This window comes from Oryzias melastigma, linkage group LG6, assembly GCF_002922805.2.
Source record: "Oryzias melastigma strain HK-1 linkage group LG6, ASM292280v2, whole genome shotgun sequence".
Classification (NCBI taxonomy): Eukaryota; Metazoa; Chordata; class Actinopteri; order Beloniformes; family Adrianichthyidae; genus Oryzias; species Oryzias melastigma.
The window spans coordinates 26,472,932-26,492,199 of NC_050517.1; the positions used below are offsets into that span (position 1 = coordinate 26,472,932).

Here is a 19,268-nt window from a genome sequence, read left to right on the forward strand (position 1 = left end):
AGTTGTAGAGCATCTTCAGATCATCTCTCAGCCTGCTTAGTCTTCTTTCAGATGTTTAGCTAAGATCTTCCTACACCAGCTGGATCGACTGAATATTTTTTTTTTCAGATTTGCCTTTTTATTTCGGTTGTATTTTCTTTTTCTGGCCCACCCAGAACCCACGGGAGGTTCTTTGCTGTACTTACCACATACTTGTGCATACAAACCAACAGATGTCAAGCACACATTTGACCATGCACACTATTTGTGCAAAGGTGAGCTGACACCAGTGCTCAGGTGAGTGTGTTCTACTGTGGTGTATGATGGAATGTAAAAAGAGTGAGAGTGCCTGGTCACCCCCACACCAAGTCTCCTGTCAAAGGCGAAGCAGCAGAGGGCCCCCCAGACACTTACACAGGATAGGAGATTGAGGAAATCCACCCACTATAAGCAACCCACCTCAGCTACCCAGACCTGGGCCAGCAGAACCGCCCCAGGTGCCTCTAGTGGACACAGAAGGAGGGAGACTGCAATCTCCAACCCAGCCAGAAGAAAATAGCCTTCCTTCCACACCAAGGGGCACAAGCCACACCTCCATTACCATATGAAGCCATAAAGTGATTACTCCTCCCCTCCTGACATGTGGAACCAGTTGTCTATTCCTTTTACTATGTGTGTGTATGCAGACAGGGAACGCCTCTGCTGCCTTATCATCTGCTTTATTTTATTGCTCGTGAGTTGGTGAACAATGCATTCTGTTCGACACCTAGAGCTGCGTAGAACGTTTATCCAACTTTTAATAACAACTTTAAATAACTTTAATGAATTGATTTTTTTTAAACAAGATGTTTGCATCTCACTTCCTCATCAACCAACTTGGGGGAAGCTGGTGGAGGGCAATCTCAACAGAAGCCAATTTAAAAAAAAACCCTAGTAATGGTTGTGTGTGCTCCTAATGTACTTTTACTTCAAATTCAAAATTGGACATGTCGTGTTCAATAAATGAACCCGGTCTGGGTTTGATATGCTCCTTTCCTGCCTAAGCTATCTGTGAAGATGAGGTAAAACTCTCTTGAAGGCTGGATTGAATTTAGAAAGAACCCTCGGGAAAGCCAATTCAAAGAGAGACATCCTTTTCATAGACAACAGGAGGGTTAAAGGAACTGCAGTAAAAGTGCATCAACAATACAATGAAGAGCACACACTACACCAGGAAGTCCTGAAAAATAATTTTAGTTTGGAAACAAAGCCTGTAAATAAAACCACATGACTAAAGATCTCTTAAGTCATGGCGGGGCAAAACCACAAGAGAAATTATAATGGAAATCCTGTTTTACAGTTGTTGTTGAGATAGTTCACTTATTCAAATTCATATTTCGCTGACCAATCATGACCTTATTAAGGTCAGGTGCAAGACTTTTTATTTTCTACTTTGGTACAGTGGAGGCATGTTGCAAAAAATGAACAAGTTATTTAAAGAGCCTGCATTCATCCAACCACATTTCAATAAATTGCTGTGCCCTCTCTGCGTTTGTACTCGATTCATCGGTTGCTTCCTTCCTACTCTGTTTACATCCTAGTGGCCATTTTGATCCAGTTGCTCTGGTCTGAGCACAGAGCCTATTCAGATTTCAGACTGATGGTCTCTTCAAACTGGACACATTTGGTCCACTTAAAGTGAACCAGAGTTCGTTTTCTCCAATATCCGGAAACAAATTTTTAGTCTGAATACATACAACCAGACCCTGGTCTGGGACCAGGAAGCTCTCTTAGATCCATCTTCCAAGGTGGTCTCGGTTTGTTTTCAATTGGACTGAACTCTGTTTGGTCTGTTCCTCAGTCTGAATAGGCTCCATACTCGGAGTGGAACAACTGGATAAAACGAAGCCGGTTATTAAACAGAGGGCCGTGGAAAAAAGTTGAGCGGCGATGAAACACCAACTCACTAAAATGTGGATAGAATCAACAAAAGATCATTCAAACAGCATTTATTGTGATACACATTGCTTCTGACAAAGTTATCACAGCAATCTATTTGTCATAAACACTTATCAGGACACCTCCATATAGCTGTCATCTCCTCAATAACCATCTTGCAGCATGCCTCTGCTGTACAAAAAGAAGCAAAAGTGTTGTATCTAACGTAGATACAGATGTTCAAAGTTCTTCAGCGAAATATAAAGTTTGAAAAAGTGAACTATCCTGACGAGGACTCTGAAGCTTAGACTTCCTCTGATCTTTTTCTAGTTGTTCAGTTTGGACCAAGGGACTTTTCCAGTCTGAATACTCCCTAAGAGAGAACTGCAAGTCCGATTGGAAATGAAACGAGACAACCTTAAAACTCTGGTCCAAGAGCGGTTCCACTTGAGTATATTCAGACTGAAAATTTGTTCCAGATTAATGAGAGAAACAACCTTTGGTTCACTTCAAGCGAGCCAAATGTGTGCAGTCTGAACACACCCTCAGATTTAATTCTCTTTTTAGCTTCAATTGACGCTTTTTTACTTAAATCCTTTATTATTATTATTACTATTTTTATTGAGGGTAAAGTTAAAAATGTAACTGGAGTCTGAACACTTGTGTGTATTCTGTAACTTGATTCCTTGGAGCTGCATTTAATTTTGTTTTTTTGTCTCCAATTCATCACTTCACATTCTTGTCTTGCATGAGTCAGCACTTTGAATTGTTGAACCCCGGATGAGGGACAAAAAGAAAGAAAGAAAGGCTTGGCACAGCTCAGGCATAAATCAGGAAGTTTTCTTGTTCATTTTAACTCATGCCACTCCATTTTATTTGCATATTTTTAAAGTTCACCAACCAAAATATTTCTGATTGCCACACTTTTCTGCTTTGTTTTGTTCTTTCTCTCTCCCAGTCAGCTCCTGAGCTTCCAGCTCACGGATCAGTGAGCTGCTCATCCGTGTGTTAAACAGGATTCACCATTCTTCAAAGGCACCGGCATTCAACGCAGGCGCCACCCCCTCTCGTTGAACGGGTGGTGACGTAATCACGTCGCATGACCTCCGCCACTCGCGCGCCGCCCCCGAGTCTCCATCCGCCGATAACTATCCACCTGAACTCCGCTCGGCATCACCTGTCAGAAACGAAGCACACAGCGCGCGAAGGGCACAGGTTTCCGGACATGGACGCGTCGACTTCCCCCTCCTCCCTCCAATGCAGGTGAGACTGATCGGAATTGATGCTATAGCGCGAAATCGCTGTAATTAAAGCTCCGAAATGGTAAAGTTAGTGGAAAAACTTTTTGTAGAAACGGGTTATTTAATTATATATCTATATATATTAGAATAAATGTGGTCGAAGAGATGGGCACGTCGTGTTATACTGAGGATTAGAAGCAGCCTATGAGTGCTTGTCCTCCTCTGACGTAACCCACGGCGCACGGCGGTGCGTGCGTGCGATGGAACCGGTAATTCTTCATGCCTCTCTTCCTCATTAACATTTCCGGCCCTCGGACACTCACTTAGCAGGCCGGACTCGTCTGTTTCCCCCTCGGAGCCCCGAGGCTCGGGAGCAGCTCCAGTACATTTTTAGCGGTGGGGGGACAGCGGGGTGTCCGGATCCGCTGCCTGATCCCGGGCGGAAATGAGAGGGTTTAGGCAGCACCATGGAGAGCTCCACCGACCCGGATATGGGGATATGACAGTTTTTATTGAAATATTTCAAAATACAATGCACTAAATGCATTCACTTATAAATATATCTTCCAAAAATAAATCTTTAATTTTTTTAGTAAAGGGATTTTCGTCAACCATTTTTTGTATATGTAATATTTGCTAATAATATAATTAGATTTATCACTTATGTTACAATGTAATGGAATGAAGGGTCATCAAAGACAAACAGTAGTTGTAGATAAAGTAAAATTACTCCCAAACATAAGATACATCTACATGTCACTCCAAAACACAGAGACAAAGGGACAAACAGATATGGCAATTTTTATGTCCCAAACCACCAGGGGTCTGCAACCTGTAGCTCCTGAGCCACATGTGTGTTTTTTTTATCCCTCTATGTGACTCTTTGGATTTCAATGCTAACACTTTACATTGATGATGAGAATTTGGTAAATGTGTAGTTAAGTTTTCATTTATGGACAGATGTTTAACATGTCTGAGCAAAATTATAGTAAAAGGTTTAATCAGCAGTAATTATTTGTTATTACAATATGAATTGTTATATTCTAATTTGTATTAGACTATGCTTTAGAGTTTGACTAGAATATATTGTAGGTTTATTTTAAGTAAATCTGTTGCAGCAGGAGGAATGTAAATGAAAGTGCAAGATTATATTGTTATCCATGCGGGTAATACCGCTACTGCTTTGGACTGGGCACTGTCCCTCTTTACTTTTTAACATTCCATCATCATCCGGCTCCACAGAGCATAAACACTCACCTGAGCACAGGTATTATCCCCTTTGGACAAATATATGACTGAATGACATGTTTTACATATATTTGTTTGTAAGCCTCTTTCAGACAAACATTTACACCTGACAGGAATTACTACAAAGTTCCAGCAACTTGTTGAATAATCTTTACAAAATATGTCTTACTGTTAAAGGAGCGTTTTAGCCATAAACTCATAAATCAAAAAAGAGAGGTAAAAGAGTCACAAGTGGTTCCAGAGCACCAGGTTGCAGACCACAGTCCCAAACAAACGTAGAGGCATTTTTTTCTATCAAATGATGTTTGTTTATTTGTTTGTTTTTATATTTAACACAACTTGAAAACAAAGTACCACCAACAACAACAAAAACAGTTGATTTACAATTTTGATACCTGTACTTATCCAGTTCTTTAATAAATCACTTAAACTGTCTTTCAGTGGTTTCATATTTCACACAGTAACCAAAGATCTGTCCTGAATATCAAAATTCAAAGACAATATAAAGCAAACAGTTAAAGTTTCATTAAAAAAATGCAATAAATTATGAATAAAGGGTGTATTTTAAGAGTAAAATAACAACATTTCAAAACCATCAGAGGACCAGTCAACTCTATTGCCCTGTCAGAAGCTAACTAATAAATGGGTCAGAATAGTTTCTGAAGGGATAAGGAAAAGCTGGACTGTAGATTTCAAAGTTTGATTGGAATTAAAAGTTTGGATGAGCTCAGAAATGTTGAACAGGTCACTAACTCTTGTAAAGCCTAAAAGACTAAAACATGTTTCTGTTGTATAAATCATGTTCATATTTCACAAATTCAATGTATTTGCATTGATAATTAGTTGACTGATGGCTCACATCAAATTACCTTGAGATAATCCAGTAATAATATTTTGACAGAAACATACATCTATTGACCTTTACAACATTTTCAAATAATATGAAAGTACACATAGTGGAAGACTATGAATGGATCAGATACCTATTTCTAAACAAATGTTTTTAATTAATTGGATTGTGTTAATACAGCTGCTGTGATGGGTATGAATATTAGTAGTTAACGCTAAAACACAAAAATCCCTGTGGAGACATGAAAAAATGTATAAGCCTATAATGTATGAGCCTATTACATCCATGGCCAGCCAGCCAAAGGTTATCTTTTGGCCCCTCGGAGTCTTGGCTGCAGAAGCTGCAGAGTTTTTAGTTAAAACCCCCTACCCATTTCCCAGTGATTCTCTTCTACAGTGTTCCAGAACTCTGCAGCTGTAATATACTTGAGCCTCCAGGTGGCGCTGTTAGGGCTTTCTTTGCCTGCATCTATGGGTGAAACAACCCCCAAGTGAGTCAGCCCCGGGGTCTTTTTGTGTTGGAAATTCTCAAGAGTCTTCACGGTCACTTCCAATGCTTTTGGCTGCCTTTTTTAGCTAGCAGATGGAGTGACAACGGCAAACAGATAAAGTCAAAGGACGAGCTCCACGTGCTGTTTTCTTTGGAAGAAAGTTTGTTTTAGCTCGCTCTTGCATTTAAAAAAAAATAAAAAATAAATAAAAATACTAGTAAGGCCTCGCTGTGAAACTTTTCAAAGACAAATGTTATTTACCTTGGATTCTTACTAGTGTGTGTTATCCTTAATGAATCAAATTAAATAAATTAAACCATACGCTTATTTTATACTTTTATTTCACGAAATGCACAAAAAATATAGTATTTAGCCCTTGGACCGGGATCCCATTTAGATTCTGGCCCTTTGAGCAACAAAGTCTGGGCACCCCTGATCAGGAGTTAACTCATCGTGCCCCCTGGGAAACAAACGCTGGTTTTCTATGAGCCAGTCCCTCATGCAGCCAAATGAGCCATCCGGCCGCCTGTTTAGTGTTCTAAATTAAATATATATTTTCAATCCAAATCAAAGCATGTTTTCTTCACATTTATGTTATTTCTTTCTCTTTTGAGGTAGATTACCAAAACACTCCATGCATTTGCTCCTTGTCCGGCCAACTCAAAAAGTTTGCCCACCCTTGCTAGACATATCATTTCCATAAGGCTAACGTTTTGTTTATTTTATATTTTTTAGCCTAAAGTTCAACTTTAATGTTTTATCCCGATTCAAGAGTCACAAACACATTTTTCTCCCTGTAGTTGCAAAGTTCCTGTCAGAAGCAAATGATTGCTGAGCCACATGTCACTGCTGCTGATGTCTGGGTGTTTCAGTTTTACAGGTTTATAAGTTATCACTTAAAAAAGGTTGTTTTCCTCAAGTCCAGTTATTCATTCCCAGATTCTGCGGGAACAAGTCCAGCATGAACAGATCCCACCGTTAGCATCTGCAGAAATCTGAATGGAGATGCTTCAGCAGTGGACGAACTTGTTACACCTGTAAAGCACAACCTGTAAACCAACAACAACAACAATAAAAAAGTAATTTCTTCTGTGTTTCAGTCTAGAAAAAGCTATAGTTTCTACAGATACTTGGCGGTGCATAAATTGACAGTCCGGTGCGACTACCACAGAACTTTCTGTTGATGAAAAAGTCGTCCAGATCCAATTTCAGCCACATTTGAATAACGGAGCAGGAGCAAAACGCTGCGAAGATTGAGTGTCTGTGGGTATTCAGATGAAGCAGTCATCCCATATGACAGCTGTGAAATGGGCTCAGAGTCATCAGGCTTTGTCCTGCAGCAGAACAGCCTGGTAAAGGCTGCAGTCTGATGTGATACTCCGTCTTGATAACAGCGCTGGAGGCGCAGAGGGAACATTACTAAATAGATTTACGGGCAGATTTATGAGTTGAATTACAGACTGTTTCAGACTTTGTTCAGTGCAGCTCCTTGAGGCAATCAAAACAACATGCATGAATAATAATTTGGCTTTTACTCTTATAAGTGAAATGAAAGTGTGCTGTGTATTATAGCCTACTACACATGTCTTACAGAGTTCTAGGGTAATGAAACAAGACTTTCACTTTTTCTCCTAAATCTTTTTATTAAATTCTTTTTTAACTATAACCAATCAAACATAATAAGGAATGCCAATGGAAATAGAAAACGCTGAATATGTCTTCATCATAGCTCCTGTTGGTGGGTGGGGTGTATAAGGCAATAATTTGCTCTCAAATGTTACGTTAGAAACAGAAAATCTAGGCGAGTTTGAGAAACTCTTGTGGTCATGTGATCCAGCCAAGAAATCTCCAATCCTGCATCTCCTGTGGATCTTTTTGGACCTGAAGAGGTCGATTTTGATCAAAATTGAAAGGATTGGCTGAGAATCTGAGACAGGAGCTATGTCTATATTCCCTCCCTGCTCCCGAACTTCTGAAAAAGTACAGAACTATCTAGTGCCCTGGATTTTGAAAGCAATGTGGACGCCATACTCCCTATTTTTTTTTAACGGCAAATATGACGTCAGCGATTTCCCGAAGTATAAACCTAATAAATATCTATGTTTTCTGATCTGTACAACTGGATGGTTTATAAAATAATAAAAAAAATACACTTTTTTAAACAGTACTTGTTTAAATGCAACGCATTGTGGCCTATATTTGCCCATCTAATGAGCGTTACATGTGCAAAATATTTTTAATTGGATCAAAGATTGAATTAGAATTAAACTGTGTACATGGGCCTTGAAAAACTTTTTTGGATTGTAACAAATGTAACCATTTTGACATGCACAGAACTATCTAAAATACTGGAAATAGCCGTAGAGGAAAAAGTAGCAAGTTCCGTTGTAAACAAACAAAGATCCAGTTTTTAGCTAGATGATCTTCTAAGCGTGCTTTTCCTATTTATGTATTTATTTAAGTGACTGTTCGCTCATAATTTTCTAAATACGTGTGGCCAGTACTTTATTCTTGGCCGCAAGGGCCCGAAGGAAGAGTCAGAGTTAAACATTTAGCCTTGGGTGCACTTAAAATATGCTGGAATATAATCAGCCTTTATTTTGTCTGGACACGATTGGTAACACAAATTCACATGATTGTTTGCACGGTTTCAGAAGACTGTTCGGAGCATCATTTCCTCATTCAAAAGGCTCCTCCGGAGCTCACACACCACCTCAAAGCCGCTCGGAGATCTGAGACGCAATTCTCCTGGGAGACGCAGTTTTCATGCGTCCAGCAGCTCGCTCAGGCAGAGCAGCTGGACAAACTGCTCTCCTTAGCCTCCTCTGAAGTGCACACCGTAATAAAGCACCCTCCGCCCAGCTGCTGTGCTCAGAAACCCGGTTTGCTTGTGCAAAACTGCCAGCCGGTCCTGCTCATGCTCCAAAACCTCCTCTGGAGCACACCGTCTATGCATGAAGTAAAGTCAGTGCAGGAATGTCCCACAATTGGAATACATTTTTTGTATGCACCATGATTGGATCATTAATCGGCATAACCCACGTATCTGTGTTCTGAATGTCATATTTACATGATGCAGTTTCATTCTGATCTGGCATTTTTTCCGATCACTTGTGTTCGTGTTGATGCACACTGGTTTTTTGCAGAGACTTATGCAAAATGTTTAGGGTTTTCAATTTTTTCAATTGTAGATTCAGACGGCTCTAAAAAATAGTGAACGCACTACATATTTCACTATATAGAGGAGTAGTGAAGAAATTCAAACATAGCCAGGTGCATGGGAGGCTTTGATGCATGAAGGCTTTTGACAGAAATATGTCGGAATATTCAGACCCTTACAATTTCTTTATGTGGGGTAGTGAAGCTGAAGACTAGTCGAGATAATCACACTTACCCCCAAGAACCACCACTGGTAATCAGACTGAACCACCACAAAAAAAGGACTTAGTTTGAGGAACCTCTTTGATTTTGGTTGTTTGTTTATTACCTAGTAAAGCTGTAGCTCCAGTATGTTATATGGGGAAAATAGCAGACCAGTAGAGGTAGTATCATGATTGAGGGATACTCTGCTGTGAAATCTTTATTCTTATCATCCTGTTGGATTGATATGTTCCAAATCATAGCTGCTAACCTTAAACTTCCTTTCGTGACAGACAATAATCCCTGATGGCTCAAGGCTCTTTCTGCACAATCATAAGTCATGCCTCGGATCAAAATGGTTCATGAATGGTTTTAAATGTTGGACTCCAAATTTCCCAAATCTCCATCCAGCATCTGTTCAGCATCTGTGGAATGTGGTTTATAAACATGAATGATCCTCCGAGGCTCTACCCTGCAGCTTGCACGACTTAAAAGATCTCCTGGTCTTCTTTGTGCCAGAGATCAAAGCTCAGGAGGGAACTGTCCGATATCAGGCAGGTTAGACCTGACAAAATTGCAGAACTGCGAGTCTTTTGTTCTTCTTTGGCATTGCAGTATCTATTATTGCAGTAAATGTTCTTCCATTGTCTCTTACTGCACTGCCTTTTGTACTTCCCCTTTCACTTCTGACAGTATTTAATAATATGATGACAAGAGCTGTATTTTTCTGCTTTCCTTTAAACAGTTTAGCTTTGCTTTAGCAGCAATTTCATTTGAGTTCATTATAGTTTTTCTTCCTACTAATGAGACTAAATACTTACAGTAATCAGTGTTATTCTTGACTCAGTGATTTGAAACTGTATTCTCTTTCTAGCTACAGTTTTGAAGATTACAAGAAGACAGCAGACTGGTTGTTAGAACACACAAAGCAGCGTCCTAAAGTGGCCATCATCTGTGGGTCAGGTCTGGGCGGTCTGGCTGACCTGCTGGAAGACAAGACTGAGTTCCCATATAAGGATATACCAAGTTTCCCCACCAGCACTGGTGAGTCGCTCCTATTAGTTACAGACAGTCTAAATGGGTAATTGTCATCTTTTTTTCTTTTTTTTTTTAAAGAAAGTCTAGTCTCCGTTGACATACTTACATTTAAATTTCTCTGGGTTCCATTTCTCTGAGCAGATGGAAACACAATTTTAATAAAGAAATACTCAGAAATGCAGTTTTAGTCTTAAATTTTGTTAAACATTATGAGAAAAATTCTACAAGAAAATGTTAAAATCACATAAAATATGATTTTCATTTGAGTAAGTCTTTAAGTAAAAAGTATGATTCCGTAAAATGACTTTAAGGAGTTAAATGTTTGCAAAAACATACTCAAGTGAATGTATCTGAGTAAATGTAACTTATTACTCACTTCTGACCTCTGAAGGATCAGTAAACTAAATGAATGTTTTGATCAAAGTTGGCTTTGACTCAGATTCTGTTTCAAAGCAGGTGTTCTGGGCGGGAAAAAGTGAAACATTGGATCAATTAAAAAAAATCAAATTAAAATTTTGAACTTAAAATTTTAATTTGCTAAAACTAATATTTTTAATTGTAATACATTACGGAGCTTTTATTCATTAATCTAATGTTTCACTTTTTACAATGCATAAAGGACAACAGATAGTCCCAAATGCTGGTGTCACACCATCAGTTACCATGTGATTGTCAGTTTAATGAAATGTGAATTTAGCTTGTTTAATTTGAAGGAAATAGTCTTAGGAACTTTAAAAAATATAAAGTTTTTCTGTATTTATACCATGCAGTTCAAGGCCATGCAGGTCAGCTGGTGTTCGGGAAGTTGCAGGGCTGCGAGTGCGTCTGCATGCAAGGACGCTTCCACTTCTACGAGGGCTACAGCATACACAAGGTAAACAGCCCCACTAATGACAAACATGTTTTGACGTTAAACAACAAATTCAGTTTCTGTTTGGTACAAAATTTAGAGAAGTGTGCACGTCATAACTTCCCAAAATTAAAAAAGCTTTCAATCCAGAAGATCAGAAAAAAATACATTTCATTGATATAATTATTTGGTATTTTGCGAATAAATAATCTGTTTATCGGCAGTTAGCAGAAATAGAATCACATTTCTAATAACTTTTGTTGTCATAAAAATTCAGAGGAATGAAATAATTTCATAGTTTTGCTCTTTAGAACATTTTGAGTCATTTGTAGTTTGTGGACGTCTTTAAATTTTTGTTATCAATTTTGATTGACTTTTCCTGTTTTTCTGAGTCATGTTTATACCAAGTTCTAGTTGGAAATCATCACAGGTGTGTCTGTTTTCTGTAAACTCATCCTCTCCGAATTTTTTAAAGCCACTTGCTTGGTTGTTCGGTGTCAGATCTTCTGTATAGTCACATTTTTACAGATTTATTTGGTTATTACTAAAAGTTTGATTTTTGTTCCATTGGCAAATACATGGATACATTCGCTGTATTTATGACATTTTCTCTAAAAACAAATTATTCTTTATGTGTATTGATTTCATTGAACTCATTCAAACTCAAATTAAGTATATTGGATATTTTCTCCTTAAAAAGGAGCAACATCCATGTTAAGATTCGAAAACTTTGTAGTGAAATGGCCAAAATCCTCTGAATATGGTCATATACAAGAACTGAAGCCAAATCTAATGAGTGAACTGCAGTGTGATTCATTGTTAACCTCTGGAGAATGTTGAAGTAACAAACAAACAAATAAGGACCAAAAGTGAGAAAAACACCTGATGTCTAAGGAACTTTCAAGCCAATCAAAAGGAATGTTACAAATTAAAAGATTACTGTCACATATTTCAACATTTCACAGCACGGCGACTTAAAGGTATTTGTAATCAGGAGGTGGTGGTCACATTTATTCGCAGCAGCCGCGTAGGTTTTAAGAAAAAAAACTAAAGTTTTAAGGCAACCAGACATATATTTTTGGTATCAAACAGAGTCAACCAGGACACATTTTGAGGTCGTGCAGTGACGGGCAGGTGCCAGGAAGGCAGCAGCGCGATAAATGACTACTGATTGGAGGATCTCCATGATTCCCAAAATCGTCCTTTATGGACGTATGTTTCGAGGCTCTTCTGCGTCACTTTTTGATGTTTTGGGTGTCCCCAGCTCGTTGTTTTTTGATGTGCTGGCTATTCCTATTAAATCAGGAGTCCCCAACCCACTGCCACCGTCCAATTGTTAGAAATCGTACAGTAGCTGTGCAGGAACTCAGCGAGGACTGCTGGTGAACAATCTAGTGATCTTGGCCATCGTGGCTCCAAATGGGTAGAATCTGAATTGCAAATGACTAGTACCTCCGGCTGGTGGAACTTGACATTTACACATTGTCCAATCAGAGCTGCCATCGCCCTGTGGTTGCCCCACTGTCACCAGATTTTGTAATGATGTCATCCCTCACTCCTGAAGGCTGCCTGACCGCCATGGTCTACATTCATGACCATGCCAATGATTAAAAAAAAAGAAGAGGTGGTGGCATGAAATCATGAAGATTCTGCTAATGCCTCCTCTTTGCAGCCGTATTTGTGACCATAGCATAAAAGAAAAGCGTCACATTTTACATTTTGTAGCCAAAACATAAGAAAAAGGGCTAAAGAAAACTATATTTAATACACTGTTGGATCAATTTAAATGACATGTTTGACATGTTTCTAAAATTTTAGAAAATGCTGCTATTAGTCGTTTGAGGCTGTATTTAAGTTTGTTAAAGTTTCATCAAAAAAACCTTTTATGGGGCAATTAGGATGTTGAGTCTGAAGGAAATGGCAGCGATTTTTATCCCTTTACAGATACTAATTTATGCCAAAATGCTTTATGATCACTTTATGACCTTTTTATAATAAGCATTTTAGATTTTTGCTGTGGATAAGCAGCTTTTTTCTATTCTCTCTGAGTTTGTAAATGATACACAACTTAAGGTCAATGAACCAGAACTTTCAGAGTAAAGTCTGACTTTGAAGAAACATTCACTCTGGAAATGTGAACTGGAACTCATCTCTAAGCTCTGTTTAAAAATCTTTTTTAAATTATTTTCTTATCCCAACAAAGAACAGTGGGATTGTTTTTAAACATGTAGCTATAATTTTCAAAATGTGCTCTCTAATAATTGCATGTCCTGTAAAGTTTGATGGTTAATGCCAAACACGCTGCCCTTTGCTACAAACAGGCTTTTATCGCATCCCTGTCACCGTGTAAATGCGCTTAATGGCTTCTGATTGACTCTGACAGACCATGATGCTGCTACAATTTTCACTTTCTGTTGACTGATCAGCTGCAGTGTCACATCCCCTCGTGAAGTTGGCCTTTGGCCCGTGCCCGCCGTGTGTTTTCTGTTTATCACTCGACATGGAGCCTTCTTTTCACATAAAATTACCCAGTAACCTGGTGGAATCATAAAACTCAGCTTCATTCTTACAGTAATAACATCACAGATATTTTACAGCCCCCCTGTAACCTATAACAATCTAACACATAAAACGCCTGTAGTTGAAATATCCACATAAAATAAGCTTACGGGTTGTTTCCTTCCAAACATGGGACGTGTCTAAATTACGTCTCAGTTTCAAGCAGGTAAAAACATGTTTTGGAAAAAATGTTAAGGAAGAAAATCAGTAGAGAAGAGGAGATGGAAACCAGCTTTAGCTAAACAGGTGTTTCTGTTCCAGTTTGCTGCGTTTCCTTGACTGGATTTTTACTTGTAACAAAAAAATGTCATTTTTTTTCAAGTACTTTATGAAACACATAATATGTTTTCATATGTAATTCCAGATTTTCTTTGTACTTATCAGTCAAACTGGATGATCCCCACAATCCTTGCTCATATTAAGGTTTTCGGAGGACCCTTTCTAAATAAAAGAATACACTGAAACACAGCAGGTGGCCCTGAAGTGCAAATTACAATAAGCTAAGCACTCAACATATTTTAAAAGCACTTAACACAAAATCAAATTTAAGATCATAATAAAAAAAAAAGAATTTAAAAAAACATTAAATTTAGAAATCAAAATAAAATTCCCAGAAACAAACAAAAAAAATCCCTAAAAAGAAATGTTTTAGAAAATAAAAGTACTTTCCAGAAATCAAAATGATGATAAGATTAGATAAGGTTTATTGTCATTCATCATACTGGAATTTTTCAACCAGAATCATAAAGAAGAAATAAAAAAAAAGAGAAAAATATGACTTAGTAACTAAGTAATAAGGAGTGAATTGCAGAGAGGCATTATTGCAGTGTCCCAACTGTTCATTATTATGTCATGTTTTGTGACATATTGTAATTGTTATGTGCACTTTGTGTCCGGGCTGATCAACAAATGAAATGTTATAAACTGAAACTGAAAAAGGCAGGTATTATGTGACATCACTGTTTGCATGAATTTTTTTGGCATGAAGCACATTAAACCACAAACATGAATGCTACTGGTGACTCAAACATATCTTCAGCAAGAGCAGCTAATCCACAGCACATGCAAAGGTTTGATAATTGTTCAATTAACTTTTTACCACAATGGAAAACAACCTTGTGCTTCCCCTCATCTACAAAACTCAAACGTCATCATCCAATCAGTGATGTCCCATAGTATCTACCTTTTCCAGTTTCTTATTTTGTTTCATTTATTAACATTTAATTTTGATTTCTAGAAATTACTTTTGCTTTCCAAGGTGATTTTTTTTTATTTTGGCTGTGATTGTTAATATGTTTTTGAATTGATTGATTTGATGATCTGATTTGCACTTTAGGGCCACCGTAGGACAACATAAACATGAAACTTATCACATTTGTCAGAAACATATCTGATTAAACCAATTTTTGAGTTTATGGATGCAAATTTTGTCTGAAAGTTAGGAAGTGTTAAAAAAGTTTATGCTTATCTCATGTGAGTGTAAGGACTCAATGTAGCGTTGGTTAACGTTGGATAACAATTTGACCTTTTGCACTAGCTCGTCTCATCCACTGGGAAAACTTGTAAATAATTTAATGAAGTCAAGCCACCATTAAATGCTTCTTTCTAAAGTTTAACAGCTGACAGTTGTTTTAACACAAGTGCAGCTAGCAGTGTTACATTTCCTTTCTAACAGGGTGAAAATATAACGCCCAACTCTGCCCTTACGATATGCAAAATAGCAATCAAACCGAGCCTAACAGTGGTGCTGACCTTATCAGGTCTGCAGTATAGGTGTTGAAAATACTATGGTTGCTTTAGAAGGATTTATGCTATTTTATTTTTTAAAAAGCGGCAATAAATGAGCTTGACCAGTGTTTTATGTCAATGATACCTTCATCTGAACATCTGACAGTCCTGCTCTCTGAAGCGCATCGTGTCTGTCTCTGTTCAGGTGACGTACCCGGTGCGAGTCTTCTTCCTGTTGGGCGTGGAAACTCTGATTGTCACGAATGCAGCCGGAGGGCTGAACGCCGCTTTTAACGTGGGAGACATCATGCTGATCAAGGATCACATCAACATGCCGGGCTTTGCGGGGCAGAACCCCCTTTGCGGCCACAACGATGACAGGTGAAGCTCCTGCTCGCTCTTCTACTCTTGAATCCGTCTAGTGCATCGTTGTGTGATGTATTCTAATGACGCTGCAGGTTTGGGGTGCGCTTCCCCTGCATGTCTGATGCGTACGACCGAGATTTAAGGGCTTTGGCCAAGAAAACAGCAAAGGAGCAGGGCTGCGACAGCTTCCTGCAGGAGGGGGTTTACTGCATGCTGGCTGGACCCACCTATGAGACCATTGCAGAGAGCAGAGTCCTGCAAACTCTGGGGGCCGACGCTGTTGGTGAGTTATGTTTTAATAACAGAAAAACATTTTAAAACTCTTTTAGACATTTTAAGAAACATTGCATCCCTTTGGTTTAAAGATAAAATACATACACAGCTGCAGGAGATATACAATTATATTGTGCTTTTACATAATATTCAAAAATAAATAGTCAAAAAGTGATTGTAATAAATGCCCACCAATACGCGTTTTGCACAGTATTTGTACATTTTTACGTGCGACCAAGCAGAAAAACTGAAAACAAATATCCAACACTTTCTCATCTCCAAGTCGACACGCTGACGTTTGGCTAAGCACTCCTTCCTGACAGTTTTTGACGTTCTGAGTGTCCCCAACTCGTCGTTTTTGACATACTGAATAATCATACAATCAAGGGTCTGTGATCCTCGGGACGCGGTGATAGATGCGGCACCAGACACGAAGTGGTCTACGGCACGCATCCAGTACCGGTACCCAAACCCAGTAGCAGACGTGGTACCAGATGCGATACCAGACCCAGACTAGCCCCTGACGAGGTAATGAACGCAAACCGGGTCCGGATGCAGTGCTGGACCCAGACCGGTACCAGACGCAGTACCGTAATCAAACCGGCACCAGTTTGGTACCGGTTTGGGTTTCACAAACCGGACCAGAATTGGTCCAGTATAGGGATGCGGAGCACACTGGTACCCTAACCCAGTATCCGTACCCTATACTGGTATTGAACAGGTACCAGATGCAGTACCGGGTTAGGGTACTAGTACTGGGTTAGGGTACACATACCAGTTTAGGGCACTGGTACTGGGTTAGGGTACCAGTGCGCTCTGCGTCCTGGGCCACAAACCGGAACGGTCCAGTACTGGACCAGAACTGGTACCGGGTTAGGAGAACAGAAGGGTACTGGTGCCCTCCATATCTCAGTACTGGACCGGTTCTGGTTCGTGGCCAGAGGTTTAGGACCTGTGATTTAATGGGAACAGCCAGCACATCAACAAAACAACAGAAGTCTCCTTAACCAAATGTCAAAATGTGGCGAGTTGGGAATGAGAATGTGTTGCACCTATTATGTACGGCCAAAATGGACATTGTTGTAATGCCTGCATGTATTTTAACCTCAACCCGCCCTAATTTCATGCAAATAGTTAATTTCTTTTACAACAGGGAGAAACAATCCATAAAATCAAACGAAAACATAAGTAAATGTAAAAACTACTTAAAAAAGAAGTTAAAAATATGAATTTTGAGGGTTTAAAAAAAAGCCCTAACATCCTCAGGTAGGCCCACTCTGCTGTAATGTGGACTCGCTGTTGGGTTTTTGTTCCCACATTTGAGCCCACCATCAGACCTGCACCTGAGGACCTGAGGACCTGAGGGCCCTGGGAGGCTGAAAAACTAGAAACATTTTTGATAAAAATGAATACTATTTATAAACTAATAAAAGAATCTTAACATCAATCCTAAAGCTGACAGGGAGCCTGTACACAGATTTCAAAATTGGAGTAATGCGCTTCTTCTGTCTGGTCGTGGTTAAGATGCACGCAGCTGAGTCAGAAAACAGGGCATTTCAAATCCATTCCAGAAAATCTTGTTTTAATATCTCAGCTCTGGAGAGAATAAAAAAGTGTCTAAGATAATCAAATAAATGAATGAAAAATGATTTTTGAGTTACAATGTGCATGAAAGATGTTAGTTTACTAAAAAAAGGAACGATTCTGAGAGTGGAGGTTAACCATTACCCAGTAATTACTGCACGAGTCACTAGCTGATGATGTGTGCACTCGTCGTTTTAAGTGGTTCTTGATGGTGTTTAAGTATTACATGTGACATGCATGGACGAGAACATAATAATGGCCACATTTAACACAGATGTGATTTTAATCTTTATTTCATTACATGCGGGGATGACCATGAAGCAGGAGTGAGATGGATGAGGCGCTTGCTTTTGTATATTTGATTAATCGATGGTGGAGCCTGAACTGACCGAACATTTGCTTAAGCACATTTTGAATGTATTCTTTTGTTAGCGTTTTCAGAATAGTAGAAGAACTCAGCCTGAGTTCAACTTCTTGTTTCATGCACAGCTGCAAGACAATGTTTAATGCCATTTTATGTTTCTTGTCTCACCTACACCTACTCTCACCTACTAGTGCAAAGCGGAAAAGACAACTTCTATAGCACAGTTTGAAGGCTGCTTGGATTAAAGAGATGCTACAGAGCTTTGAACTTCTGTACAAGACTACAATGACATTCAAATATCTGTTATTCAATCCTAGAACACTTTCGCTTTTAAAGTTACAGCATCACTTTTGTTGGGTAATTTTTACCAGATAAAATATACCCAATAAAATGTATTTGCACAATGATATTAAATAAAGTTTAAACAAAAATTGAAATTTTAAAAACATCCAACGTTGGACAGTTTCAGCAACTGCGTTCAAATTATACCTTTTTTTAGCAATGTTTAAAATATATTTTATAATTTTGAAAAAAAGTTAAAATTTGAATTAAGTGTAATAATATTAAATCTACTTTAAAAAATCCCAATCTGCAATGCAAAGTTTAAAAAAAACATTTAACACTGCACAGTTTCAGGAACTGCAGTTAGATTAGATTAGATTTGATTTGATTTGATTAAATTAGATTAGATTAGATGTATTGCTTCATTTTTAAAGCATTGATTGTAGACAGTACAACAAAATCCCACAAATACATAAAAAATATTTTAATTATTTGAATTTACTTGAATTCATTTCTTTCATTTTATTAAGTAACAAAATAGAGTGCTTGTTGATTATCTTCAGAAAATACTATTTCACGATTTTTGTAAAAAATAACATAAATCACACATCATGTGACAGATTAATTGATGATGACTCAGTTGGAATTTTAAAGTCATTTTTCTAGCAGTTTAAATATTTATTGCGGTAGGACTCTTTTCACTTTCTGTGTGACACAATGGTGAGGTTTAAGGCAGATGCAGCGGGTGAATCATCTCTGAGCAAATATGTGAAGTATTTAGCTGCAGTACTTCTGCAGAGAAACTAAGAACCAACACAGAAAGTTCTTCTCAAACGCAGCTTGAGACGAGTTTAGTCCTTCAGCAAAAAACTTCAAAGATGTTTCTGTAAACATGCCGCCTGTATTCCTTTGAGCTAAAGGCAGCAGGAAAAATGGCTAATCGAAAAAATCCCATATTTCTTTTGATCCCCCAAAAAATCACTAAAGACTTTTCATCAGCTGTTATGATCAATGCTTTCAAAGTCATCTTTCTGGTCAGCAAATGTTTCCTGAACTCCAGTCATGCATTTTTTCATTGTAATGTAAGACATTTGAAACTGAAAAAGATGAAATTCCTACTAAGAGGAAGACAGGAAGAA

General features: G+C 38.4%; 1 protein-coding gene across 1 annotated transcript in view; it reads left to right on the forward strand.

Moving 5' to 3' along the window:
• Positions 1 to 2,980: 2,980 nt before the first annotated feature.
• pnp6 (purine nucleoside phosphorylase 6) overlaps positions 2,981 to 19,268 on the forward strand; it is a 19,546-nt gene continuing 3,258 nt past the window's right edge. Inside the window, exons 1-5 of the mRNA XM_024282708.2 lie at positions 2,981 to 3,159; positions 9,960 to 10,129; positions 10,894 to 10,997; positions 15,466 to 15,641; positions 15,719 to 15,909. Coding sequence (XP_024138476.1) covers positions 2,996 to 3,159; positions 9,960 to 10,129; positions 10,894 to 10,997; positions 15,466 to 15,641; positions 15,719 to 15,909 — 805 coding nt within the window. The 5' untranslated portion in view covers positions 2,981 to 2,995. The remainder of the gene's footprint in view (positions 3,160 to 9,959; positions 10,130 to 10,893; positions 10,998 to 15,465; positions 15,642 to 15,718; positions 15,910 to 19,268) is intronic.